Here is a 23,992-nt window from a genome sequence, read left to right as displayed (position 1 = left end):
ATCATGTTTTTTCAAACCCATATGACTTTCTTTCTTCCATGCAACACAATAAGGATATATTAGACAGAATGTTTGCCTGAGTCACTATTTACTTTCAGTGAATGTGTTTATATATATATATATATATATATATATATATATATATATATATATATATATATATATATATATTTGTATATATATGGTGTGAATGGTGACTGAGACTGTCAGTCCCTAACATTCTGTCTAACATATTTTGTGTTCCACATAATACAAAGCGTCACACTGGTTTGGAACACATAAGGGTAGAGAAATGATGACAGAATATTAAATTAAGCATAAAAAGTAATCAGCATAAAAGTAATCCATAAGACTCCAGTGGTTTAATCCATGTCTTCAGAAGTGATATGATAGGTGTGGGTGAGCAACAGATCAATATTTGTCATTTTTTTGTTAAAGTAATCCATAAGACTCCAGTGGTTAAATCCATATCTGCAGAAGTGATATGATAAGTGGGTGAGAAACAGATAAATATTTGTCATTTTTTGCTAGACAGCAGGGGGTGATATGCAGAAAAGAATGTGAATCACCAAAAACACAAGAAGAAGAATGTGAAAGTGATCTGTTTCTTTGTTTCTCATCCACGCCTATCACATCGCTTCTGAAGATACTGATTTAACCACTAGAGTCTTATGGATTACTTTTATGCTGACTTATGTGATTTTGCTTAGCTTTAAAATGTTGCCACCCATTCACTTGCATTGTATGGACCTACAGAGCTGAGAAATTCTTCTAAAAATCTTCATTTGAGTTCAGCAGATGAAAGAAAGTCATACACATCTGGGGTGGCAAGAGGGTGAGTAAATAATGAGAATTGTAATTTTTGGGTGAACTATCCTTTTAAGGGCTCTTGTCAGATCTGGATGAATTTGTCAATAAGAGGAGAGGTTTGGAAACATTTCTAGTAAATATTATGGTAAAAACATGAAAATGTACCACAAGGACATTATATATCATGCTGAAATATAAACCAAAGCAAGATCATGCTTTATTAATGCCTTCTTTCGCTATTTCATAGCTTTTAAAGTCCTGCATGGATTCTTATTTCAGTGTAGTTACAGTTTTTAGTGTCATAAGTATTTAGATCATTAGTTCTGTACAGCAGTACTGCCGCTCTCTAAACGCAGAGTACGCAACCTACGTAGGGCACCAACTCCAGTCGTGGAACACTCGCTGTGTCTGAAACCTCTCCCTATTCACTATATAGTGCACTATTTTGAGTGTCCGCTATTTTGTAGGAGTGCCTGAATTCTGAGTGAGCCACTCGTTCCCTACTTTTGTTCACTCATTCTTACCCACAATGCACTCTAATTTCAAGTGAACATTTGATGTACACTCGACAATGGTTAATTTCCCACAATCCACCATGGGTAAGATCTACGAGCTGGGAGTTTACTGCTTCCTTCACTCCTGCAATGTTTTATTTCATGCTGAATGCAGTAAATTACTTTTCGACAAATTATTACTTGATTAAAATAACATAATAACATATAGAGAGACAAAACATACAGATACATTTGAAAATGTACTCTTTATTTGATTAAATGTGCTTACTCTTTATATTAGCACACAGTATATATTAAAAATGACAAACAGAATGAAGATTTATTGTATTAATATATTATTAAATAAGTATTTTAACATTTCATATGTGATGTTGTTTCTGCGACAGCACCAGAGCTCTGACACTCACGTCCGAATTCACTCATTTCGTTCACTTACTACTGAGACACAAGTGCTGTGTGCACTTCTGTTCTCCTAAAAGTCCCATTCAATAATCTCTCAATAAATTACACATGAATTAAAATTAATCCCAGTAATGTAGCAACAGTAACGCCACCCAATGTAAAGAAGTAAAAATAAAATAAATTAATTAGAAATTTACTTCCCCAAAAAGTTACTCAAGTAAATGTAACGGAGTAAATGTAGGGCATTACTACCCACCTCTGAGTAAGAGTAATTCCTTAAATTATATAAGGAGTACACATCTAACATACAAAATCAAAACGAGATTTATAGACATAAACGTAATAAATACACACATCCATTAAAGCGAGTAAGCTCTTGTCTTTTTGTCATTACGAGGCTTCAGTAAACAACATCCATTAGAAGTTGTAGTCCAAATATGTGTGCAGTCAGAGACAATTTTATGGATTCTCAAATGTTTACTTCACATTTCTTTAGAAAAAATTGGATTGTCATTCAGTTTTCCTCTAAATTATGTGACTTTTGTGGTGTGTTATATATGTACAGAAAGAGAGACATATAGAAGAGAGTTATTACATCACAGCTAGTTTACTTTTTCTGTCGAGTTTAGATAAACAACTTCTATGGATTAGATCATTTATTTTTCATGAGTGGCTGTGAGATGGCATTGCCAGCTTTTGAACCTATACTGTATGTTACAAAAATTAATGCTTGTTATTGAAAGATAGTAGCTTAAATGCTCCATGCTTTCTTTTCTCTCTCTAAGAGCATTACTGAAGTCTTTACAACACCCCAGACAAGCACATATTGAATGTGAATTCAGTGTATCACAATGTGGTATTATTGATATTGGTATGTGTGTAATTCTGTGTGTTACAATGAGAATATTCATGCTGAATGAGAATATTTAAGCAAAATGTATCTGATATCTGAATGTCTAAATATATATAATTATTTACTGATATCTGGATTTATATAATTATTTACTGTAATTATTTAGCAGTTCCAGTGCAGCCTCCTGCTCTGCTCATGATGAAGAGGATCTTCACACATCCAGCAGTGCCATTAGCAGTACCACAACAGCAGGTTCCAACACATCATCACCTCATAAAGAGAAAGAGGCCACACCACTCCCTAGCGGCATCACCACAACAACAGAAGGCAGTCAGATCTCTTTAATAATATCAGATGACCCATACTATGTCTAAGTGTCAAGTGATGCTGTGTGCTGTGAAATAGTGAAAAAGGAGTCCTGAGTGCACTTTGAATGTATGTATATATATATATATATATATATATATATATATATATATATATCATTAGGGTCATTCAGGAGGGCCTGTTTTCTGGGGGGGGGGGGTTTGTATTTTTGTTTTTTTTTTGCCTAGGGCCCCCAGAGTCCCTAGGATCGCCTCTGTATGTGTGTAGTTAGTGTGAATTAAAGAACGAAAAGGAAGGGCTTCTGGCAGAGGTCTTCTCACATCCAATCCCTCATTCACTGAGAAAAGACAAATGAGGTAAATACTACAGTTACAAACTTCCTACGCTCTCTGACCTGTCTCTCTGGATGAATAATGACATAACAATAATCAGCTTAGGGACTCTGCTCTTCAGAGTGAATGAAATAGTATATGACACAAATATTGCTTCTCCATCGCAAATCGGTGTGATACTCATTGCAGCCCTGTTTTTGATAAGCCAGTTTTGGAACCAATAATGTGGCATTGAATTTAGTGCTTAGTCATATACTAAAAACTCACATTCTCAAATACACAGGTATGTAGAAGAATGAAACAGAATGATTACACCGTGAGTTTGGCAACAATAGATTGAAAGTTCTTCAGTTGAAATGGTCTGAGCTTACTGAAATTTGAACTACTGCCCCCAGTGGCAGAAGCTGAAAGTGTTGTTGGATGTATGGTCACTGAGTGGTGCCAAAACTAGTTCTAAAGTGAGCTGTTTTTAGTTCTAAATAATGTAATACAGTCAATAGGAATGCATATTTTATTAGCCACCTGCCCTAACCCAAACCCCAACCCTATACCTAACCATCAGTGAAGTAAAAATCACACTGATCATTGATTGGGTGAAAGCGGTTGTTTTCTGGTTTCAACGGGAACAGAACCAGTGTCTCTAAGACTACTCGCGCAATGGTTTCAGTGGGAACAGATCCCGTGTCTCTAAGATTACTCACGCAACAAATTCAGTCGTGCCACAGGAAAAAGTAAACACATTTAAATTGATACAAAAATGTCTGATGGGAGATGCAGCTTGTCAGTTACTTGGCAGAATGGGGGAGATATCATGCAACCGGAACATTCAGTAGCAACAGGTCGAGTTCCAGTGTGATCATGTTAAATGAAAATCTTCCTTTTGGGTTGAGAAAGAGCACAGTTTAGTGTGTTGGGAGATGGAAGCTTTAAGATGGTTGGTAAACATAAAGATAGTAGTTTATGATAAGTGCAGAATAGGAGTTAGAATGCCTTTCTGTGTTGTAAAGATTTCACATTTCACTTTAGGACCTGGAATCAAATATATCCATGAATCTTGCCCCAAGATTTTATATCACAAATGCTATGCAATATTTTTATTTAAAACAATTCTCATGAGAGGACCGACAACATCAAAACAGCATGGGGCGTTTCGTGTCTCACTTATTTGCTCAAAACACCTGCTTTAATTAATCAGCTTGGCTTCCTTGGTTTAAGACGAGCTAATTAGCGGATGTTTGGTACAGATACCTGGAGGGAAAGCAGTGGTATGCACATTTTGGTTCTCACAATGTTCAGACTGCCAATTAATTAATTGTGTTTCACATTTCCATTTCTACGGTTCCATTTCCATTTTGTTCCAGGCTTATTACGCTCTGTTTAGACAGAGATATAAAAAATAGTATGTTATGAAAATTACTTTTGATGTCCTCAAAAATTTTGTAAATTTATGAAAAAAGTACTGGTGATTTATTGTATACTTTGTACTGTTTTATAGTTCATTCTTGTGGTACACTTAAATACAATTATTAAATTTTATAGACGCAAGAAACAGAATTGCGAAAAAAAATTACAATATTTCCAAACAGGTTTTCCAAACATTTCTAAAGCCCCTTCAAAAGTCTTCCACTGTCGATTCAATCCAATATTCCTGATCCAAACTTACGCAGTTAGTTGAGCTAGAAGTATGTTTGTGATCACTCAAACAAACAGCAATGTTTCTACAGTGCCACAAAGTGTTTACTATTTACCAGAAGTAAACCTATGAATGGCTTACTTATACTGTAGTTTTCTCTGCCCATTAAACTAGAAAAGGAGTAAGTGTTTTCAAAAAGTTACACCCTTGACCTTTTCCTAAAACTAGCCTACCTCTCTTACACCTGTAAGTCAAAAGTAATTTTGACACATCAGTAAAATTGCAACAGGATTAAAGGGATAGTTCACCCAAAAATAAAATTTCTCTCATAATTTACTCACCCTCATGCCATCCCTGATATAAATGACTTTCTTTCTTCTGCAGAACACAAATAAAATTTTTTAGAAGAATATCTCATCTCTGTAGGTAAACTTTGAATCTTTGAAGTCAGCATAAAAAATATCTCCAGTGGGTAAATCCATGATTTAGAAGTGATACGATAAGTGTGGGTGAGCTTTTTTTTTTTTTACCATCAACCTCCACCGTTGACCAGCCCGACCAGTAGGTGGTGATATGCATGAAGAACGCTAATGTACAAAAAACAAAAGAAGAGGAATGTGGAAGTGAAAGTGGACATTTATAGGAAAAAAGGACTTAAAAATTGATCTATTCCTCACCAGCACCTATCAGATTACTTCAGAAGATATGGATTTAACCACTGGAGACTTATGGATAACTTTTACGTTGACTTTGTGATTTTTGCAGATTCAAAGTTCTGGTCACCATTTACTTGCTTTGTATGGACCTACAGAGTTGAGATTTTCTTTTAAAAAGCTTTATTTGTGTTCTGCAGAAGAAAGTCATACACATCTGGGATGGTATAAGGGTGAGTAAATATTGGGTAAATAATTTTTGGTTGAACCACTCCTTTAAGTTTAGTAGGGGACATTCATACTGAACGTGTTTTTGCGTCTGTCCGCGCTGTTTTTCAATGTAAAGCAGCATCTCGCGCAGGAGTGCCTGAATATATGGGTCATTCCTACAATTTGGTGACATTTAAGTCCCCAGTACAAGTGTGTGTGGTATTTATATAGTTTAATTTCACCCGATTACAATTTTGATGGACTTGTTAAACAAAAATAAAGACTTATAATGTTACACACTTCTGTGGGCTTAGAGTTACATTTTAAATAATTGAAATCCTCATTTCCTCATGTCCCCGAAACTGCACATCAGACGTTTTAACAAAAAAGTGCTAAATCACTGGATTTCTATTTGTTCCCCCATACAATTAAGAATGTAGTATTACATAAGAATTTATTCATTTGTGGTAAATGTATAATTTTAACACTGATTGTGGAGGTTTTTTGTGTGTCCCTTGATTTATTGTCCACCCTGTTATGTCATGATACAGTGACCTTTCATTTAAGATACAGTATATGTTATGAAATGACATCACACACACTGGAGGTGGACATCAGCCATTCTGCAAAATTAATTTGAGTTATTTGAAGTTTGTAACTCTTTTGTTTTATTTATGTTTTCCTTTATTTTGTGGAGTTATTCATATGCTGTCAAGCATAGCATGTCCACCCTGTTATGGGAAAATATGTGGGAAATTAATGTAATTTGAAAACTTCAATATACAGTATTTCTATATTGTGTATTTCAATATACAATATACAGTTTTATTATTTAACAGAAATAAAATCATCAATATTAGTTTACAAATATGTTTGCTAGATATCAATCACAGACCATGAATTGGCTAATTTATCCACTGAATGTCCACCCTTTTATTGTCCACCCTGACGCTCCCCATTTAACTGGATGTACATCTGAATTTTAAATGACTAAAAACTTGCCTTTTTTATTTTTTATTATTATTCTCTCATTACTTGAAGGGGTCATGAAATGCTCTTTTTATAGTTTAATTATCTTCCCTAAGGTCCACTGATAATGTTAGTAAAGTTTTTCTTTTTTCTTTTCTTTTTTTTTTTTTTTTTTACCAGAACAGTCATAATTTTGTAATATATGACAATTTTCCACCCTGTCTCTGACCATCTTTCTGAAAAGCTCAATTTTTGCCTCAGCTCCTCCTTTAAACTTCAATGTAAACACCCTCTGTAATGATTGGCTAACAGCGTGCAGCCCCTCAAATTCAGCCATTTTTAAAACTCAGTCAGAAGAGAATAAACAAGCACCAAAACATTAGAAATGTACATTTCACGGTTAATACATAAGGCATATCCAACACATTGCATCTGAATATATTATGCTATTCATCACAAGCAGAACTGTTAACACTCATACCCTGTCTACACCGGATGCTATAATCAGTGATGCTGTCTACTATGGAAGCATCCGTTGCGGCATCACTCCAACAGTAAACAAACAAGTGTCCCATTCCATTTTACGCTGGCAATACTACTGCCAACAACACAAAGAAATGTTTCAGAAAGTTTGTGTCAACGCGCCTGGTGTAGACAGCCTCAAGCCGTCGCGTCAACGAACGCGCCCGGTGTAGACAGCATGTCAGCATCATAAACAATCATGACATTTTAAATATTAATGAATGGGACTGTTTACTTACGTTTTTGATCAGGTCCAATAGTGTTTTTAACTGCCCCATATACTTCAGTGACAATTTTTTGGCAAAGATTAGTTTTATGACTGCTCCACAAGATGCACACATTCAGTTTATCATCCTGCACTGAGGTGCACATTGGCGGAAACAAATCAAAATGGTCAAAGACCTCCATCTAGTGCGTGTTTACATACACCAACAATTAGAAATAGCACTGATAGGCGAAATAACAGTTTGTTGAGCAGTTTAAGCAACAAAACAACAGGAGCCACAGTAGCTGTTGAAACGCATCTTCTCTACAGAGTTTAAACTTGACACCGCTTCTTTTAAAAGCGACAACAGTCAAAGACATCTGTGTAGTACATGTTTGTATACAAAAATAATTCAAAAGAGTCCATATGGGTCCCCTTTAGTGTTCAGGAGAAGTTGGGCCACAGACAGTAGGTCTTTTGTCCTTCTCTCTGTCTCTGTTTATGAGCCAACTGAGCACCAGTGGGTGGAGCCATGTGTGCGAAAAATAGGCGTTTATGTACCCCAAGTGACGTAGGGAAGTCACGGAAGAAGAGAATGGGGTGTTTTGGCAGCACGGTTTCAATAAATGCTTTTATTGCATTGGGGATTAAGTTTTAAGTTTTGGAATTTACAGTATGTTTTTATAGTAGAATAACCTCTTATATGTCAAAATATCAAGGAAAATTTGATTCCTTATGACATGACTCCTTTAAAACCTTGTGTTGATGAATCTTTCAACAGAATAGACTAGAGTGTTCTGGCTGACAGCAAAGGTTTTGCACGGCTATTTGCAAGGGATTAAGGCTCATTACGTTCATAGTTGATGAACAAAGACTGTAATGAAATGCTGAATGGGACACTGTACAGAGGACAAAATGCCTTTTGTTCATCCACTTAATTTGAGTGGAAGAAAATGATTTGTACTTGAGAGGAAACCTTGAACAGATATGAAATAATAAGGTGTTTAAATTTGAGGCAACATTGAAGTGGACATAGTGGCATTTGTACATGCAGTAACGATGTTTGCCATGAAGAAAATATTGACTTTTGTGTCAAGGTTGACTTTTATTTGAGTTTTCCTATGAAAGTTTTTTGAAAGGAGAGTAGAACTCCAGGTGAAGCACTTTTATCATACAGGATATTGATTCTAGAGAAATCAGACAAATAATAATTTTACATTTGTTAATTCCATGCCCAGTGTCATTTATACTACCATGCAAAAACAAAACACAGTAAATATACATTCTGTTATGACCGAAATCAGGTCTCGTTAAACCATGATCTGCCCTGTGACAGTTGAGTTTGGCTTAGCTCCCTTGAACATTTTTCACCCATAAAAATCAGCTTATTTCTGGGGGGAAAAAAAGAGTTGATGTCCAAAGCATTTTCTGAAGGTCTAGTTTTATGAGGTCTTTTGATGTTCTGTGATATTGTTCTATGGAGATCTCTCAGTTATGGACAAGACTATTGGAGCGTAATCAAACTGCTGCACTGCACTATCAAGATTTCTCACTGAGGCTGCATGCTTCCCTACCCTTACTGCATCATCTGGGAGAAAAAAATCATAGGCAGAATCTCCCAGACTGTGTCTGCTAAATAAATCAAGCACTGTTAATGGCTTGTTTTTTTCAGTGACTGTATGCACTGAGTGGTTCCTCTTTAAAAAGATTTGGATAAGGATAGTATGTCTTCAGTGGATTATGACAATGTTTCCCAACTGGGCATGTGTAAAATGAGTATTTAATTTAATTTAATTTAATTTAATTTTCAATTTGTCCTTTCAATTTAGTTTTCATTCCAAGACTGTTTAGTTTTAGTTTTTCAGTAAATTCAGTTTTTATAGTAACACTTTACTATATGGTTCTATTCATTAACAATAGTTCATGCATTAGGTATGAACTACTGCAACAATAAACAATGATTTTTAACAACATTTAATAATATTGGTTATTGTTCATTTATCCAAATTCTATTGTTCTATTAGATGTTTGATTAGGGAGGAATCCAAAATGTGTACTGTTGGGGGGCCTCCTGGAACACCGTAATGGACGGTTGATTAATTTCTGATTTATCAGTCCAAAAATATAAACTGTGTAATGAATTCTCAAATTCTGATAATACTTCAATGGACTTCACTTGGATGTTAGTACCTTTGCATGTGGCTGTTGAAAGGTGACTCTTGAGTTGTTGACCAGGGCAGAATACCTCAACAGGTTGGTGGGTGTGGCTGGAAATCTGTGTAAACTTCCTGTCTGGCTGTGTAAGACAGACGAAAAGCAGATATGCACGGTGTCCTTCAGGGCTTTTAGCTGTGACTCCTGCAACAAATTAAATGAGACAACACACATGAGATAAATGGGCAAATGTTTGTCTCTCTGTCATCTAATAATTTTGTCCTCAAACTATTTGCTCCATGCTCACTGCCATAAATTGCAAAATCCCTGGCCTAAAAATATAATGGAATTCATTCTAAAAGTTTGCATTTAAAAATATAGCAGAAGGGAACAGTGAATTGGAATGATGGGTTCATGACAGCCTCAGGCTCACCTTGTCCAGTGCAGCCTTCTCCAGTTCATCTTTGGCAACTCTGAGTTTATTCTCCAGGTCCATCAATTGCTGACCCTGCACAGAAGATGCATTGCTCCTCTTATGATCTTGCCAAACTTAATCTGCCAAGAGTCTTACTGTCAGTCCAACTATTCATTTATGTCGTGGCAGACATTTACTGTAAGTTACTTAAACAAAATCTTTATATATAGGTAATGAAACAAAGGACCACACATTTCTGCAAGGTAAAAGATTTATTTGCTAAATTTGCCATATAATTTTCTAAAAACAAGAAAACCTGGAAAATGTGTATTTAATGTCCATTCCATGATGGTATTGCCCAGAGGAGGTAAATGCAGATATATGCTGTAAACCCTACTGTGAATGCATACCCAAAATAATTGAGCATGTTACAGTAAACATCATTCAAGCAGAAATATGTAATGACCTGCCTTCACTATGTCATTAGTTTTATAAATATTACTATATGACTGGCACTGTGTGAAGTCAAAAGCTGATTCATTGAGAAATGCAAAGCAGGCAGATGATTACGACATGCTTTCTGGGCAATAGAAAGTATGCTTGAATATAAGAGAGACATTCGCAATTCATTCTCTACAGCATGAAATTAAATGTTCATTCAGACATTTCTTAAATATGAGTAGTACTCTAAAATCTGACATACATAGGCTCTGATTTTGCATTTGCAGAAATGTTAATGTTCCTGAAATCCTGAAAAGTGTGACTTTTGTGTTGAACAGCAGTTTTGTTTACATTCAAAAGCCATTGATTTGGAGGGGAACACGGAAAGGTGAAACCTTAAGAAACTGATAAGCCTTAAGTTTTGTCCAAGAAATAAAATCAATGGAAAAATCACATCAGTCCAAAGAAAAAATGCTCTTAGATAGTGATCCTCTCAGCGACTCTGTGGTTAAGCATATTTACACACAGTTAATATACAACAAACATAAACTTTATAGGTTCATAAGCGAAAATACGATTAATGGATTTTATTAATCAAATATGTAATAGTTTATTTTGTATTACATTATAAGTGAACTTATGTCTTTTACTTATGACTCCAAATAAATGTCTGGTTTTATACAGTTGTATGCTGACAGTTATATATTTATAGCATTGTAGCACATTTTGTACTGGGGTTTGTTTTCAATCGATGTGAAATTACCATAATTACAGTAGATTGTGAAATATCATTATTTGCTTGTTAGCAGCTGCCAATTAATCAAGAAAAGTTTTTTCAAAGTATAATTAATACAAAGAACTTTGCAATCATTCTGATTGTGCCTTATAACAAGTATGTAATTCCCTTCACTTAAGTCACAATTTAATCTATTCTGTTATAATAATTTTGAAAGACTTGTTTCGAGTCGGAATTGCCTCAATAAAGAAGGTGCCACTTCAGAGATAAAACATTTTTTTTTTTTTTTTTGCTATAAAAAAAAAAAAAAAAAAAAAAAAAAAAGCAAATACCAACACACCCATAATCTGCTAAATAGCACCCACATTAATGCTGTTATCAAAGCCAAATAAAAAACAAGATAAGCCTTTATTGCTGGAGGAATTGTAAGAGAATTGATGGTTTGTGACAAAGGCACTGCCAAGTAAATGAGAATACTTTATGCAAATATGTTTAGGTAAACAGCACAGTGCCACACAATGTGTTACAGTCTCTCTCTTTGACAACAAGGACATAATTCAGCCACTTCACTCCAATGCAATAAAACATGATTGTGATAAATGGCTGTGTTTGAATCAGAAAAAAAATCAATTTAATTCTGGCTAAATCTAGAAAAATAATCTTGCTTTGACAAAGAAGTCTTGCTGATTCTCTCTCTCAAGTGGTTCTGTGCTATCCTCAGCCACAGAATACTCTTCCTTTGCCTCACATTATTGAACAATGTCTCTTCGATCCATCTCATACTTAAAAGGCAACTCTAGATATAAACTCTGAAAAGAACTTCTTTAATCATGAATATAAAAGGAAAAGGGATAAACTTCCTACACCAATTTCAAATGGGGAAGCAGAAATAGATGTTCAGTCTACCAGATAAAAACACATTAGAGGAAAGTAATCCCAGATTGGATATTGCTTTTTGAAAGATTTTTCCCTCATAGAGCAGGCACCTCTACCAATTATAATAATAACACCGTGTAACAAATTATTATTATTATTATTATTATTATTATTATTATTATTAATTATTTATTTTATTTATTTTTTGTTCCTGGGTATTAAGTGTTATTTCCTAATTGCTTATGCCTTAAAGTATAGAAAATGGCTATTATTCCCCACAAACTTTGCTTTTGTGACCAGGACAGTGATATTTTAAAATTGACCTATTTTCCAGAACATTCCAGATATATTCAGTGCTGAGTAAACTTGGAGTAACTTCTAGAACTTTCCAGTAACATAAATAGTAGTATAAATACAGGGGCCTTAAGCCCACCAGTTCAGTTTTGTTCCAGCTGCCTAAGTGGATACATATCTGCATTTTTCTGAGATGGCATCAAGAAGCTGCAAGCATCCGGCAGATGCATTTTGCTATGTCTGCGGCCAATTTATCAAGATAAGAGCGAAAAAGTACTCCGTGGAAGCATCTGCTAAGATGTGTGAGGCCTACAAGGCATATTTCGGCATGCCTGTTGGGGATCAAGACAAACCCTGGGCACCTCATTTCACCTGCGAGCACTGCAAAAAAACTCTGGAAGGTATGATGGACAACTGTTGCTCAGAATTTTATGTTATAAAATGTGTTAATTATTAAAATTGTAAAAGTTTTTAATTTTAAAATGTTTTACAATTTTCAATGTTATTAATAACATAAAATATCTGAAAAATTTTGCAAGAATCTCTTACACATTAGTCATGGGTGAAATAAATGTATTTTTGTAGGATGGTACATAGGGGAAAAGAGAGCCATGAAGTTCGCTATCCCAAGAATTTTGCGGGAACCCACTGACCACTCAAGCAACTGCTACGTCTGCATGATGGAAACTTCCAAATGTCGGACTGTCTGATGCACCTGCTATCACATATCCAGACCTTCCTTCATCCATCGCCCCAGTGCCACACTGCCATGAGCTCCCCGTACCCACTCCTCCGGAGAGAGAGCAGCCGTCTTTAGAAGAGAGCAGCAAGTCAGAGAGCGAAGAAGACGTTATAGATCCAGATGACAATTTCAGAGATGGAGCTGAGGAGAGAAACCCATACTACCCCAAGCAAAAAGACCTCAACGTCTTGATTAGAGATCTTGGTCTCACCAAGTTCAGTGCTGAGCTTTTGACGTCTAGGCTCAAGCAGTGGAACTTGTTGGATGAAAGTGTGCAAGTCGCAGATCAGAGGAAGCAGATAATCACATACGATAATCATACTTAATTATTCAAAATCCACTTTGTTAAAATATCCGAGGGGGTATGTGCATGACACTTCTGATTCACAATTGATTATGGTAATTAATTATAGAGTTTATTATTATTATTATTATTATTATTATTATTATTACTAAAACAATGCAAAGGACAACATTTTGCCAACATTTTAGTCTGTCTTCTTAATTAGGAAGCAATGCTGTTAAAGTGCCTCATACTGTGTAAGAACCGAGTGTTTATATAAGAGTACCATGGGGCAATGTGCTGTAAATATCTGCTGACATTTTTCCATCTAACACAGCAAATAAGTGAGGAAAGGTCAACCTACATGACAGGAAAGGTCACTCTTTTTTTACACGAATCTTGACTTTCCTGCTCACATGAAAATGTCAAACCATTCAATTAGAATGTGCATATTACCCTTATCTGTTTTATTTTTCTGGGCCAAAAAATCAGATCATTGGGTAAGATTTTTATGACACTTACAAAAACATTGCTTTTTTTGCACTTTATAAGGTTAAGCCCACCAAAAACATCACAAAATTCTAAGTCATTAAAAATGGTTAAGCACACGAGGAATAAAAAGGAATAAACTAATTTAAATAAAATAACAATTAAGTGTCCAGTGATGTCTATGGCTATGTTCACACCGCAGCTGAATGTGGCCCAAATCAGATTTATTCACACATGACACAGATCTGTTAATTGGATGGCAGTGTGCACAGCTACAAGCGCATTGAATCTGCCATTTTCCAATCCAGTCGGGCCACTTTAACTATGTTCAGACTGTCAATCCAAATCAGATTTTTGGTGTATCAGATCGGAATCTGATCTTCATGAGTGACTGTCTGCACTGTGTATTGCAACCGATCAGATTTGATTTGTGTGTCCCGTGGCTATCTTCATTTTCTGGAATATCCGCATTGGTTGCTATAGCAATTATGTTGCATCAGTATGCAAAAAAAAAAAAAAACAATGTGGAGGGGAATGGAATAGAGATTTTAGCTTATAACATGGCACTGCAGCTGTAGCATGGACTATGCCTTATGAGACAGCGGCAGAGATGGAGGATGCTGGTATGCGCCGCTTTATTTAGTAATTCACCGGTATCATAGTTCAAAGTGATGTGTGGTCCAGACAGACCAGCAGTGACTGGTGGACTCGTGTGGTAGCCACCTTTGATTAAACAATGTGGTAGTCGAACTTCAGAATGCGTGCACAAAGATTCCATTAATAATAATCTCAGCTAGACCTTTACACTCCACCACCACACAGCTTATTTCTGCCATCATTGCCAGCATGATTATGCAACAATGTGTGACGTATAATGTGATGTATAATGTTTAGGTAGCATAAAAAAGTGATATATGGCAAAAAGCCATTTGAGATCTGATCAGAGCAGTCAGACTGAAATGGATTTCCAGAAATGTGATTTGAATGAGATTTCAAACCAGGAATATAGCTTGAAACAGATTTGTAAAAAATCATATTTCATGTGATTTTTTGCCATTCAGACTTGCTAAATATGATCGGATTCCAATTAGACATGCACAAAAATCATATTTGGACTGACATAGAAAATTGCCTTTCATATGTGGTAATAAATCAGATAGGTATCTGATTTTTTCCAGTGTGCCTTCAGGGATTCTTCCAGTGCCTTACAGCCAGGTCAGATTTAATGTGATTTTTATGTCAATCTAGATCAACATTTTTCAGTTGCACAGTTGATTTCCGGCATATAGATGTGTTATTACTTAAAATTTTAATTACGATATTTTTTCTAGCTAATGCTTTGAGTTCTTTTTTAAGGAAAGAATATAAAAATTATAAAATAAATAATTTATAAAAGAAAAGAAAAATATAATAATATAAAAGAAAAGAAAATTATAGGCTCAAGAGTTGGGTACAGTTGGGTACAGTGATTCATTTGGTATCACAGTAATGACACATTCTCTTTGTTTGGTGCTTACCTTGAAAATTAAATCCTTTTTGCCATACCTCAGCTCTTTCAGTTGGGCTTGGATTTTTTTGGACTGCAAAAGAAAGATAAGAGAAAACGTGTGTTAGCTTATTCAAATAGTAAAATTGGTTTTAGATTGTGTAGCAGGGTTTTTGTTGCCATGCCGAAGTGTTCCTTTGTGAAGGCTTGCTGGGCAGAGCTCCAATTCAAAGGAGACACCTTCACTGTGCAAATAAATATAAAAGTCTTCCCTTCAGTGGACTGCAGGGACCAGTCAGTGATGAAAACACATTAACACATCAACACCCAGGCATACACACTCACACAATAACATTCAGTCCATGGCATGGCAATGTCTTGGCTGGCTGCCTGTGGATGGCTGCCACAGTTGTAAACATTCACAGACACTCACACATTCAGTGCAGCCTCAGTGTCTTCAGTAATATCTCAGTAAATGAAGTGTACAACACTTCCACAAAACTTCCTGGTTACTTTCGTAACCTCTGTTCCCTGATGGAGGGAACGAGACGTTGTGTCAATGTAGTGACACTAGGGGTCACTCTTGGGTGCCCTAAACACCTCTACTTTTTGAAAAAAGGCCAGTGGGAATTGGCGAGTGGAATTTGCATGCCACTCCCCCAGACATACGGGTATAAAAGGAGCTGGCATGCAACCACTCATTCAGGTTTTGTGCTGAGGAGCCGAGACAAGGTCATTTCAGCGGGTAGTTCAGTGTTGTGGCAAGAGGGACACAACGTCTCATTCCCTCCATCAGGGAACGGAGGTTACAAAAGTAACCAGAACGTTCCCTATCTGTCACTCACTCGACGTTGTGTCGATGTAGTGACACTAGGGGTCCCTATACAAAACGCCACAACTAGCTGAACTGTGTTACGTGGACTGGTGGTGCGAGATGGGCAGACCGCTTTGTGCCTCGTAGCCAGCGCACCAGGCCATCACGTAACCTCCCCCTACGCTCTTATGAGATGTTCAGGTAACCTGATCTTTTCAAGTTGGTACTAAGGCACCTGCACTGAGGCACGGTTTTGAGGCGCGGTCTGGAGGGATTCAACCTCCTAGCGCCTCTCAGGAACCTGATGATCAAGTCGTGCTTCCCCAAATACTTACCATCCACTGCATCATGATGTGCCAAAATGGCGGCTACATACACCTTCAAGGTGGAGGGGGACAGCCGCCCCTCCAGCCTCTCCTGCAGGAAGGAAAGCACCGATCCGACTGCGCATCTCTGGGGGTCTTCACGTCGGGAAGAACACCACTTAGCGAACGGACACCACTTCAAGGCATACAGGTGCCTCGTTGAGGGAGCCCTAGCCTGAGTGATCGTGTCTACCACCGTGGGTGGTAGGCCACTTTGGTCTTCCATGTCCCATCCAAGGGCCAGACGTGGAGATTCAAGAGGTCTGGTCGTGGGTGCCAGATGGTGCCCGGGAGGGGGGGGGGGGCTGTCACGAGGAGCGTGAGGTATGAGAACCATGTCTGGATGGGCCAGTAGGGTGCTACTAGGACGACCTGCTCCTCATCCTCCTTGACCTTGCACAGGGTCTGTGCAAGTAGACTCACTGGGGGAAACGCGTATTTGCGTAGTCCCAGGGGCCAGCTGTGTGCCAGCGCATCTATACCAAGGGGTGCCTCGGTCAGGGTGTACCAAAGCGGGCAGTGGGAGGATTCCTGGGAAGCAAACAGGTCTACCTGTGCTCGACCGAATCGACTCCAAATCAGCTGGACCACCTGGGGGTGGAGACTCCACTCTCCTTTGAGTGTAACCTGTCATGACAGCGCGTCCGCTGCAGTGTTGAGGTCACCCAGGATGTGAGTGGCTCGTAGCGACTTGAGGCGCTGCTGACTCCAGAGGAGGAGAAGGTGGGTGAGTTGTGACATGCAACAGGAGCGTAGACCGCCTTGACAGTTGATGTACGCTACCACCGCCGTGTTGTCTGTCTGGACCAACATGTGCTTGTCCTGGATCAACGGCCGGAACCTCCGCAGGGTGAGCAGTACTGCCAACAACTCAAGGCAGTTGATGTGCCAACGCAGCAGCGGGCCAGTCCAGGAGCCAGACTGCCCCTTGCATACGGCACCCCAGCCCGTCTTGGAGGCGTCTGTCGTAACCACGACGCGCCTGGAGACCTGCTCTAGGGAAACCCCTGCCCGTAGAAATGCAAGGTCGGTCCAAGGGCTGAAGAGGCGGCGACAGATCGGCGTGATGACCACGCAATGTGTCCCGCAGTGCCATGCCCATCTTGGGACTCAAGTCTGAAGCCAGTGCTGAAGCGGTCTCATATGCATCAACCCGAGCGGTGTGGCACCGCTGAGGATACCATATTCCCCAGGAGCCTCTGAAAAATTTTCAGTGGAACCGCTGTCTTCTGTCTGAACGCCTTCAGACAGTTCAGCACCGACTGTGCACGCTCGTTCGGGAGGCGCGCCATCATCGAGACTGAGTCCAACTCCTTGTACTGGTACGCCCGGCCCTCGAAAGCAAACCGCAGGAAGGGTCTGTGTCGAGGTAAGACCGAGACGTGGAAGTACACGTCCTTCAGGTCTACCGCCGCGAACCAATCTTGATGCTGGACACTCGCTAAAATGCGTTTTTGCATCAGCATCTTGAACGGGAGTCTGTGCAAAGCCCGGTTCAGTACTCGCAGGTCTAAGATTGGCCGCAACCCACCGCCTTTGTTCGGTATGATGAAGTAAGGGCTGTAAAACCCCTTCTTCATCTCGGCGGAGGGACAGGCTCTATCGCACCCTTCCATAGAAGGGTAGCGATCTCCACACGCAAGGTAGCAGCGTTCTCGCCCTTCACCGAGGTGAAGCGGACGCGGCTGAACCTGGGCGGGCGCCTGATGAACTGAATCGTGTAGCAGAGTCGGACGGTCTGGGTCAGCCATCGCGACGGGTTGGAAAGCGCGAGCCACGCATCCAAACTCCGGGCGAGGGTGACCAAGATGACAATCACGTTGGACGTACCGGCAGGTGGGGCCTCGCGGCGGGTCAGAGCCCGAGACACCACGTCGAGGGGGCTCGAACCCCGTGGCCGTGCTGAGTCCAGAGACATCGAAGCACTTACCTGGCTCCTGATGCCCACCATAAGATTGGTCGAGGAGGGGGGAGGAGGAATATCATCCCCGTAGTCCATCGGAACCAACCCGGTTTGGGCATGTTTGTGCCACAGCTGGGTGTGCAGGGGCGGGGGGTCTGCTGCTGGAGCGCCGATCCTGCCAAAATGGGATGGTGGACGGTGGTCGTGACGACGGCTGTGCGCACCTGACATGTGACCCAGGGAACAAGAAAACCACTCTTTTGTTGAAGTTTTGGGTACCGCAGCCTCTTGGGCGTGCGGCGAAAAATGAAACAAATGATTCTCCTCCTGGCCCTCCACTGGGGGATGGAGTGGTCTGTCTACCAGCTCCATAGAAGCGGGTCTCCTCATCCCTGGGTCGCCCATCTCAGGGGTGCTTCGAAGCCTTCCTTGGGTTCTTGGCGGTCGGCCGTGAGACAGGTGGTGTATGCTTCCTGCAGTGGGCTCCATGCTGGGGCCGGAGCCGGGCCGCGGGGGCGGGCTGCGGTGAAGCCGGTGCTGTTGTTGCAGGAGGACGCCCTTGGTGATGAGCAGATGGGGTGCGGGGTCTTGAGCAGGATGTGTTGAATAGCTTCCGTCTGCTGCTTCACCGCCAAGAACTGCTGGGCAAAGTCCTTGACGGTGTCACCGAACAGGCCAACCTGGGAAATGGGGGCGTCAAGGAACTGTGCCTTGTCAGCATCTCTCATCTCGACCAGGTTGAGCCAAAGGTGGTGTTCCTGGACTACCTGGACCGTGCTGTGACTTTCGTCGACTGGAGAGTAAGGTCGGTCGCCGAGCGCAGTTCCTGCATCAATCCCGGGTCAGAACTACCCTCGTGCAGTTCTTTTAGCGCCTTGGCTTGGTGTACCTGCAGGAGAGCCATGGCATGCAAGGCGGAGGCGGCTTGTCCAGCGGCACCGTAGGCCTTAGCCATCAGAGACGACGTAAACCTACAGGCCCTGGACGGGAGCTTCGGGCGCCCGCGCCAGGTGGCAGCGCTCTGCGGGCACAAGTGCACCGCGAGCGCCTTATCCACCTGGGGAATCACCGATTACCCCTTGGTCGCCACACCATCGAGGGTAGTGAGAGCAGGGGAGCTGAAATATCGGATCGGGTAGTAAAAGGTGCCCCCCACGATCTTGTCAGCTCCTCATGCACTTCCGGGAAGAAAGGGACCGGGGCGGGGCGTGGCCATGAGTGACGCTCTAGGCCCAGGAACCAATCATCAAGCCGCGAGGGTTCAGGGGAGAGTGGAGGGTCGACTCCGAAGAGAAAATCTGAATGAGTGGTTGCAAGCCAGCTCCTTTTATACCCGTATGTCCGGGGGATTGGCATGCAAATTCCACTCACCAATTCCCATTGGCCTTTTTTCAAAAAGCAGAGGTGTTTAGGGCTCCCAAGAGTGACCTCTAGTGTCACTACATCGACACAACGTCGAGTGAGTGACAGATAGGGAACTAATGAGACTCCATGTACACTGGCGGCCAAAAGTTTGGAATTATGTAAAGATTTAGCTGTTTTGGAAGGAAATTGGTACTTTAATTCAATCGACTGATCACAAAGTATAGTCAGGACATTACTGATGTAAAAAACAGCACCATCACTATTTGAAAAAAGTCATTTTTGATCAAATCTAGACAGGCCCCATTTCCAGCAGCCATCACTCCAACACCTTATCCTTGAGTAATCATGCTAAATTGCTAGTTTGGTACTAGAAAATCACTTGCCATTATATCAAACACAGTTGAAAGCTATGTGGTTCATTAAATGAAGCTTAACATTGTCTTTGTATTTGTTTTTGAGTTGCCACAGTATGCAATAGACTGGCATGTCTTAAGGTCAATATTAGGTCAAAAATGGCAAAAATATACAATGCTTGAAATTGCCAAAAAAAGGAAGATTTCATACAAAGATGTACACTTCAGTCTTTAAAGACAAAGGACAACTGGCTCTAACAAGAACAGAAAGAGATGTGGAAGGCCAGATGTACCACTAAACAAGAGGATAAGTACATCAGAGTCTCTAGTTTGAGAAATAGATGCCTCACATGTCCTCAGCTAACAGAAACACAGACATTGGACAACAGATAATAGGAAAAGAGTGTTATGGATCTAAACCCCATTGAGCTTTTGTGGGATCAGCTAGACTCTATGGTATGTGAGAAGTGCCCAACAAGACAGCCACATCTATGGCAAGTGCTACGTGGGGTGAAATGTCACCTGAGTATCTGGACAAACTGACAGCTAGAATGCCAAGGATCTGCAAAGCTGTCATTGCTGCACGTAGAGGATTTTTTGATGAGAACTCTTTAAAGTAGTTTAAGAAGTTCTGACATTTGTTTTTTTTTTTTTTTTTCAAATTGTAAAAGTATTTTTTTCACATTATTAATGTCCTGACTATACATTGTGATCAGTTGAATGCCACTTTGGTGAATAAAAGTACCAATTTCTTTCCATAAGAGCAAAATCTGTACATTATCCCAAACTTTTGGCCGCCAGTGTATTTAAAATCAATAAGGGTCAAAACATTTGATTTAGTTGTCAACCATAGCGATTGTCTTTCCTGAAATGACTACAAGGTTTGTAAGTTTGTAATGTTGATTCTAGAACAATCCAGTAAAAAAGAAGCAATGTGTGTTTTCTTTCCTGTCCTTGCCTCAAGTCTCTGAGGTAGAATAATTATGGTATAAATACATAACTCCTATGCTCTTTAAAGCCAGAGTTTATAAAAATCATCTGCAGGCTGTTTCTTGAGACTTAGTACTAGTGGGACATTTTTGGACTGGAGTTTGTAATGGGTTTTGTAAACTCTTAACGTGTCTCATTCAATACGTACAATCAAGTGTACATAAAAATGTTTGTCCCTTTGGATAGACAATGAAATATATAATTCCAACATACTGACAGAATACAAAATGTAAATAAACACTTTTAGAGACATACAAATCTGATGAATCCTCTGATGACTGGTCGGAACTAAAATTGATGGAAACTTTGCTGAATTCAATACTTACAGTAAGCCCATAGTGGGACTCTCATTTATCAGTAAATGATGAAGAAGCTTTGGCAGAGAAAATTTATGTTTAATTTAAATCAAGATGCCACTAATAAAAGTAATGTCTGAATTTAATTATCATCAAAGCTTAAAGATGCAGTATGTAACAACTTTCATGTAATATTCGCCTTTTTTTTTTTTTTTGCCAATGTGTGAACGGCTTGTAACGCAACTTAAAAAATGAGCCCTTCCCGGACTTCCTAGGTTCCCTATTACCGGGTCGGTTTTGCCTGGAAAATCCAAAGGATGTGACATTTATGTGCGCTTCCGAGAGCCTTCTACTGAATCCCGTCTGACTAAGTGGGAATGTGGTCGTGGTCGAGCGAAAACTAGCGTGAACATCAGCAGGGCATTTGATTCCTGGAGGGACCTTTGTTCGGTTTTGGGGATCAAAACCGACCCTGAATTGGCGTTCTTTTTCTTGGACAGGTAAGCTTACATAACTGCAAAGCATGTGAAATATAGTGCCATAAGGATTGATCTGTGTAATTTTAGCTAACTTGATCTTGCCTGCTAACGCGGACAAATTGCAAACTACCTTGCTTCGTAACTTTCAAATAATTTCAGCAATCTTCTCTTTATACTAGAAGTCAGGTATACAAGATCAGTTTAAGCAAATACGCTAGTTTCTTGATCGTAGTACAACATATGACATACAAAACATACAATAGTGCAACATAACAGTGCAGTGCAACAGTAAACTGTCTGGTATAGTTTGGTAGTATGTAGCTGTATGTGTGTATCAGTATGCTATGTTAGCTGATAAGTAGCTTTAGTTTAGTCTCAAAGTTTGTAGTAAAACAATCATAACTGTGTAATTTTAATTATGCTACCTCATCTGTCAGCATGATGCCGGTGGATCACGTTCAGTCTTTTTGAACGTTACGTCCTTGTTTTGGCCGATGCTCACTCGCTCGTGTCCCTATGGAGTGTGTGCACAAGCGCAAGCATGAGCAACAGGTAGCTGGCTGCAGTTCATTTAACGGCCACAGGTGTCATTAATAACAAGGGTTTCTGAATCTTACATACTGCACCTTTAACAAGCAGGAAATATAAGTGAAACACTGTCAAAGTTCCAGTGTAACATTAACGTGTTTCATTCATTTACTGATTTGTGTGTGTGTGTGTGTGTGTGTGTGTGTGTGTGTGTGTGTGTGTGTGTGCTGTCACAATTGTACTGACCAGTCTTTAGAAATCACCCAGAACAGAATGAAACATTTATATTGTAAAATCAAGTAAATGTGTTAAACGGCATTAAAGGAATGTTCCGGGTTCAGTACAAGTTACTGTAAGCTCAGCATCTGTGGCATAATACTGATTACTACAAAAATTAATTTCGACTCATCCCTCCTTTTCTTTAAAAAAAGCAAAAAATTGAAGTTACCATGAGGCACTTACAATGAAATTAAATGTAGCCAATACAAGTGATTGTGGCAAATTTTTGGAGGGTTTAAAGGCAGAAATCGCAAGCTTATAATTTTATAAAAACACTTACATTAATTCTTCTGTTAAAATGTATTATTTGAGCTGTAAAGTTATTTAAATTGTAATTTTTACAGTCATTTTAGGGTATGTTGACATTACATCATCATGGCAAAAAAGTTGTAAAATTGGCTATAACTTTACACAGAAAAGGTTAGTAAGTGATTTTATCACACTAAAATCATGTTATCATGCATTTTGTTTACGTCTTGTGGTTCTACTTTTGAAACAGTGAGTATTTTAATGTTTATGGATTGGCCTCCATTCACTTCCATTGTAAGTACCTCACTGTAAACCAAATGTTTGCATTTTTTAAAGAAAAGGAGGGGCAAGTCAAAATTAATTTTTGTGGCAATCAGTATTATGCCACAAATGCTGTTGATTGAACTTAACTGGTATTGAACCCGGAACATTCCTTTAAGTACATGTGATGGCGTTAAACAAATTTAATCTCATTTAAAATAAATACAGTAAAGTCAACCAATAAATTACATTAATTATTATTATTTTTTTTTATTTGAACATCTCTAATACTGTTTGTAAGTAAAAGAGTTTATGTTTTAGATGTTGTCAATGCAGTGATATTGTACATCACAGTCTCTATCCAAATGTATGAACATGTGTGCTAGAAGTGCACAATGTACAAATATCTATAAATATAATTATATATTGGTGGTAGGGTTGCCAGCATTTTGCCACTTAAATATGAGATGCTTGAGCATTTTGCCGCTTCAATAGGGGATGTCTCCATTTCAGACAAAATACGGGATATCCCGGCTAATTCAGGACAGTTGACAACCCTAATTGGTGTGCAACAACCATGTGTAACATACCTCTTCTGCATGTATTTCACAGAGCTTGTTCCCAGACATAAGTTTGTTCTTTAAGCTTTTATTCTGAAAGACAGGAAAATGGCAGTAAATATAGAGAGACAGTACGCTCGGTTTTGTAACATCATGCATGAAACAAGTCCTGACTTCTTGTGTTATCTAGGTAAATACACTCA

General features: G+C 39.3%; 1 protein-coding gene across 1 annotated transcript in view; it reads right to left on the bottom strand.

The window, feature by feature from the left end:
- Positions 1-23,992, bottom strand: part of LOC127416826 (leucine zipper protein 2-like) — a 180,699-nt gene that overhangs the window by 21,048 nt on the left and 135,659 nt on the right. Inside the window, exons 6-9 of the mRNA XM_051656389.1 lie at positions 23,820-23,882; positions 15,379-15,441; positions 10,019-10,093; positions 9,622-9,789 (exon numbers count right to left, since the gene is read on the bottom strand). Coding sequence (XP_051512349.1) covers positions 9,622-9,789; positions 10,019-10,093; positions 15,379-15,441; positions 23,820-23,882 — 369 coding nt within the window. The remainder of the gene's footprint in view (positions 1-9,621; positions 9,790-10,018; positions 10,094-15,378; positions 15,442-23,819; positions 23,883-23,992) is intronic.

The sequence above is a fragment of the Myxocyprinus asiaticus genome, chromosome 26 (assembly GCF_019703515.2).
Source record: "Myxocyprinus asiaticus isolate MX2 ecotype Aquarium Trade chromosome 26, UBuf_Myxa_2, whole genome shotgun sequence".
NCBI lineage: Eukaryota > Metazoa > Chordata > Actinopteri > Cypriniformes > Catostomidae > Myxocyprinus > Myxocyprinus asiaticus.
The sequence above is the reverse complement of the archived record's forward strand: the minus strand, read 5'-3'. Positions and strand labels throughout refer to the sequence as shown.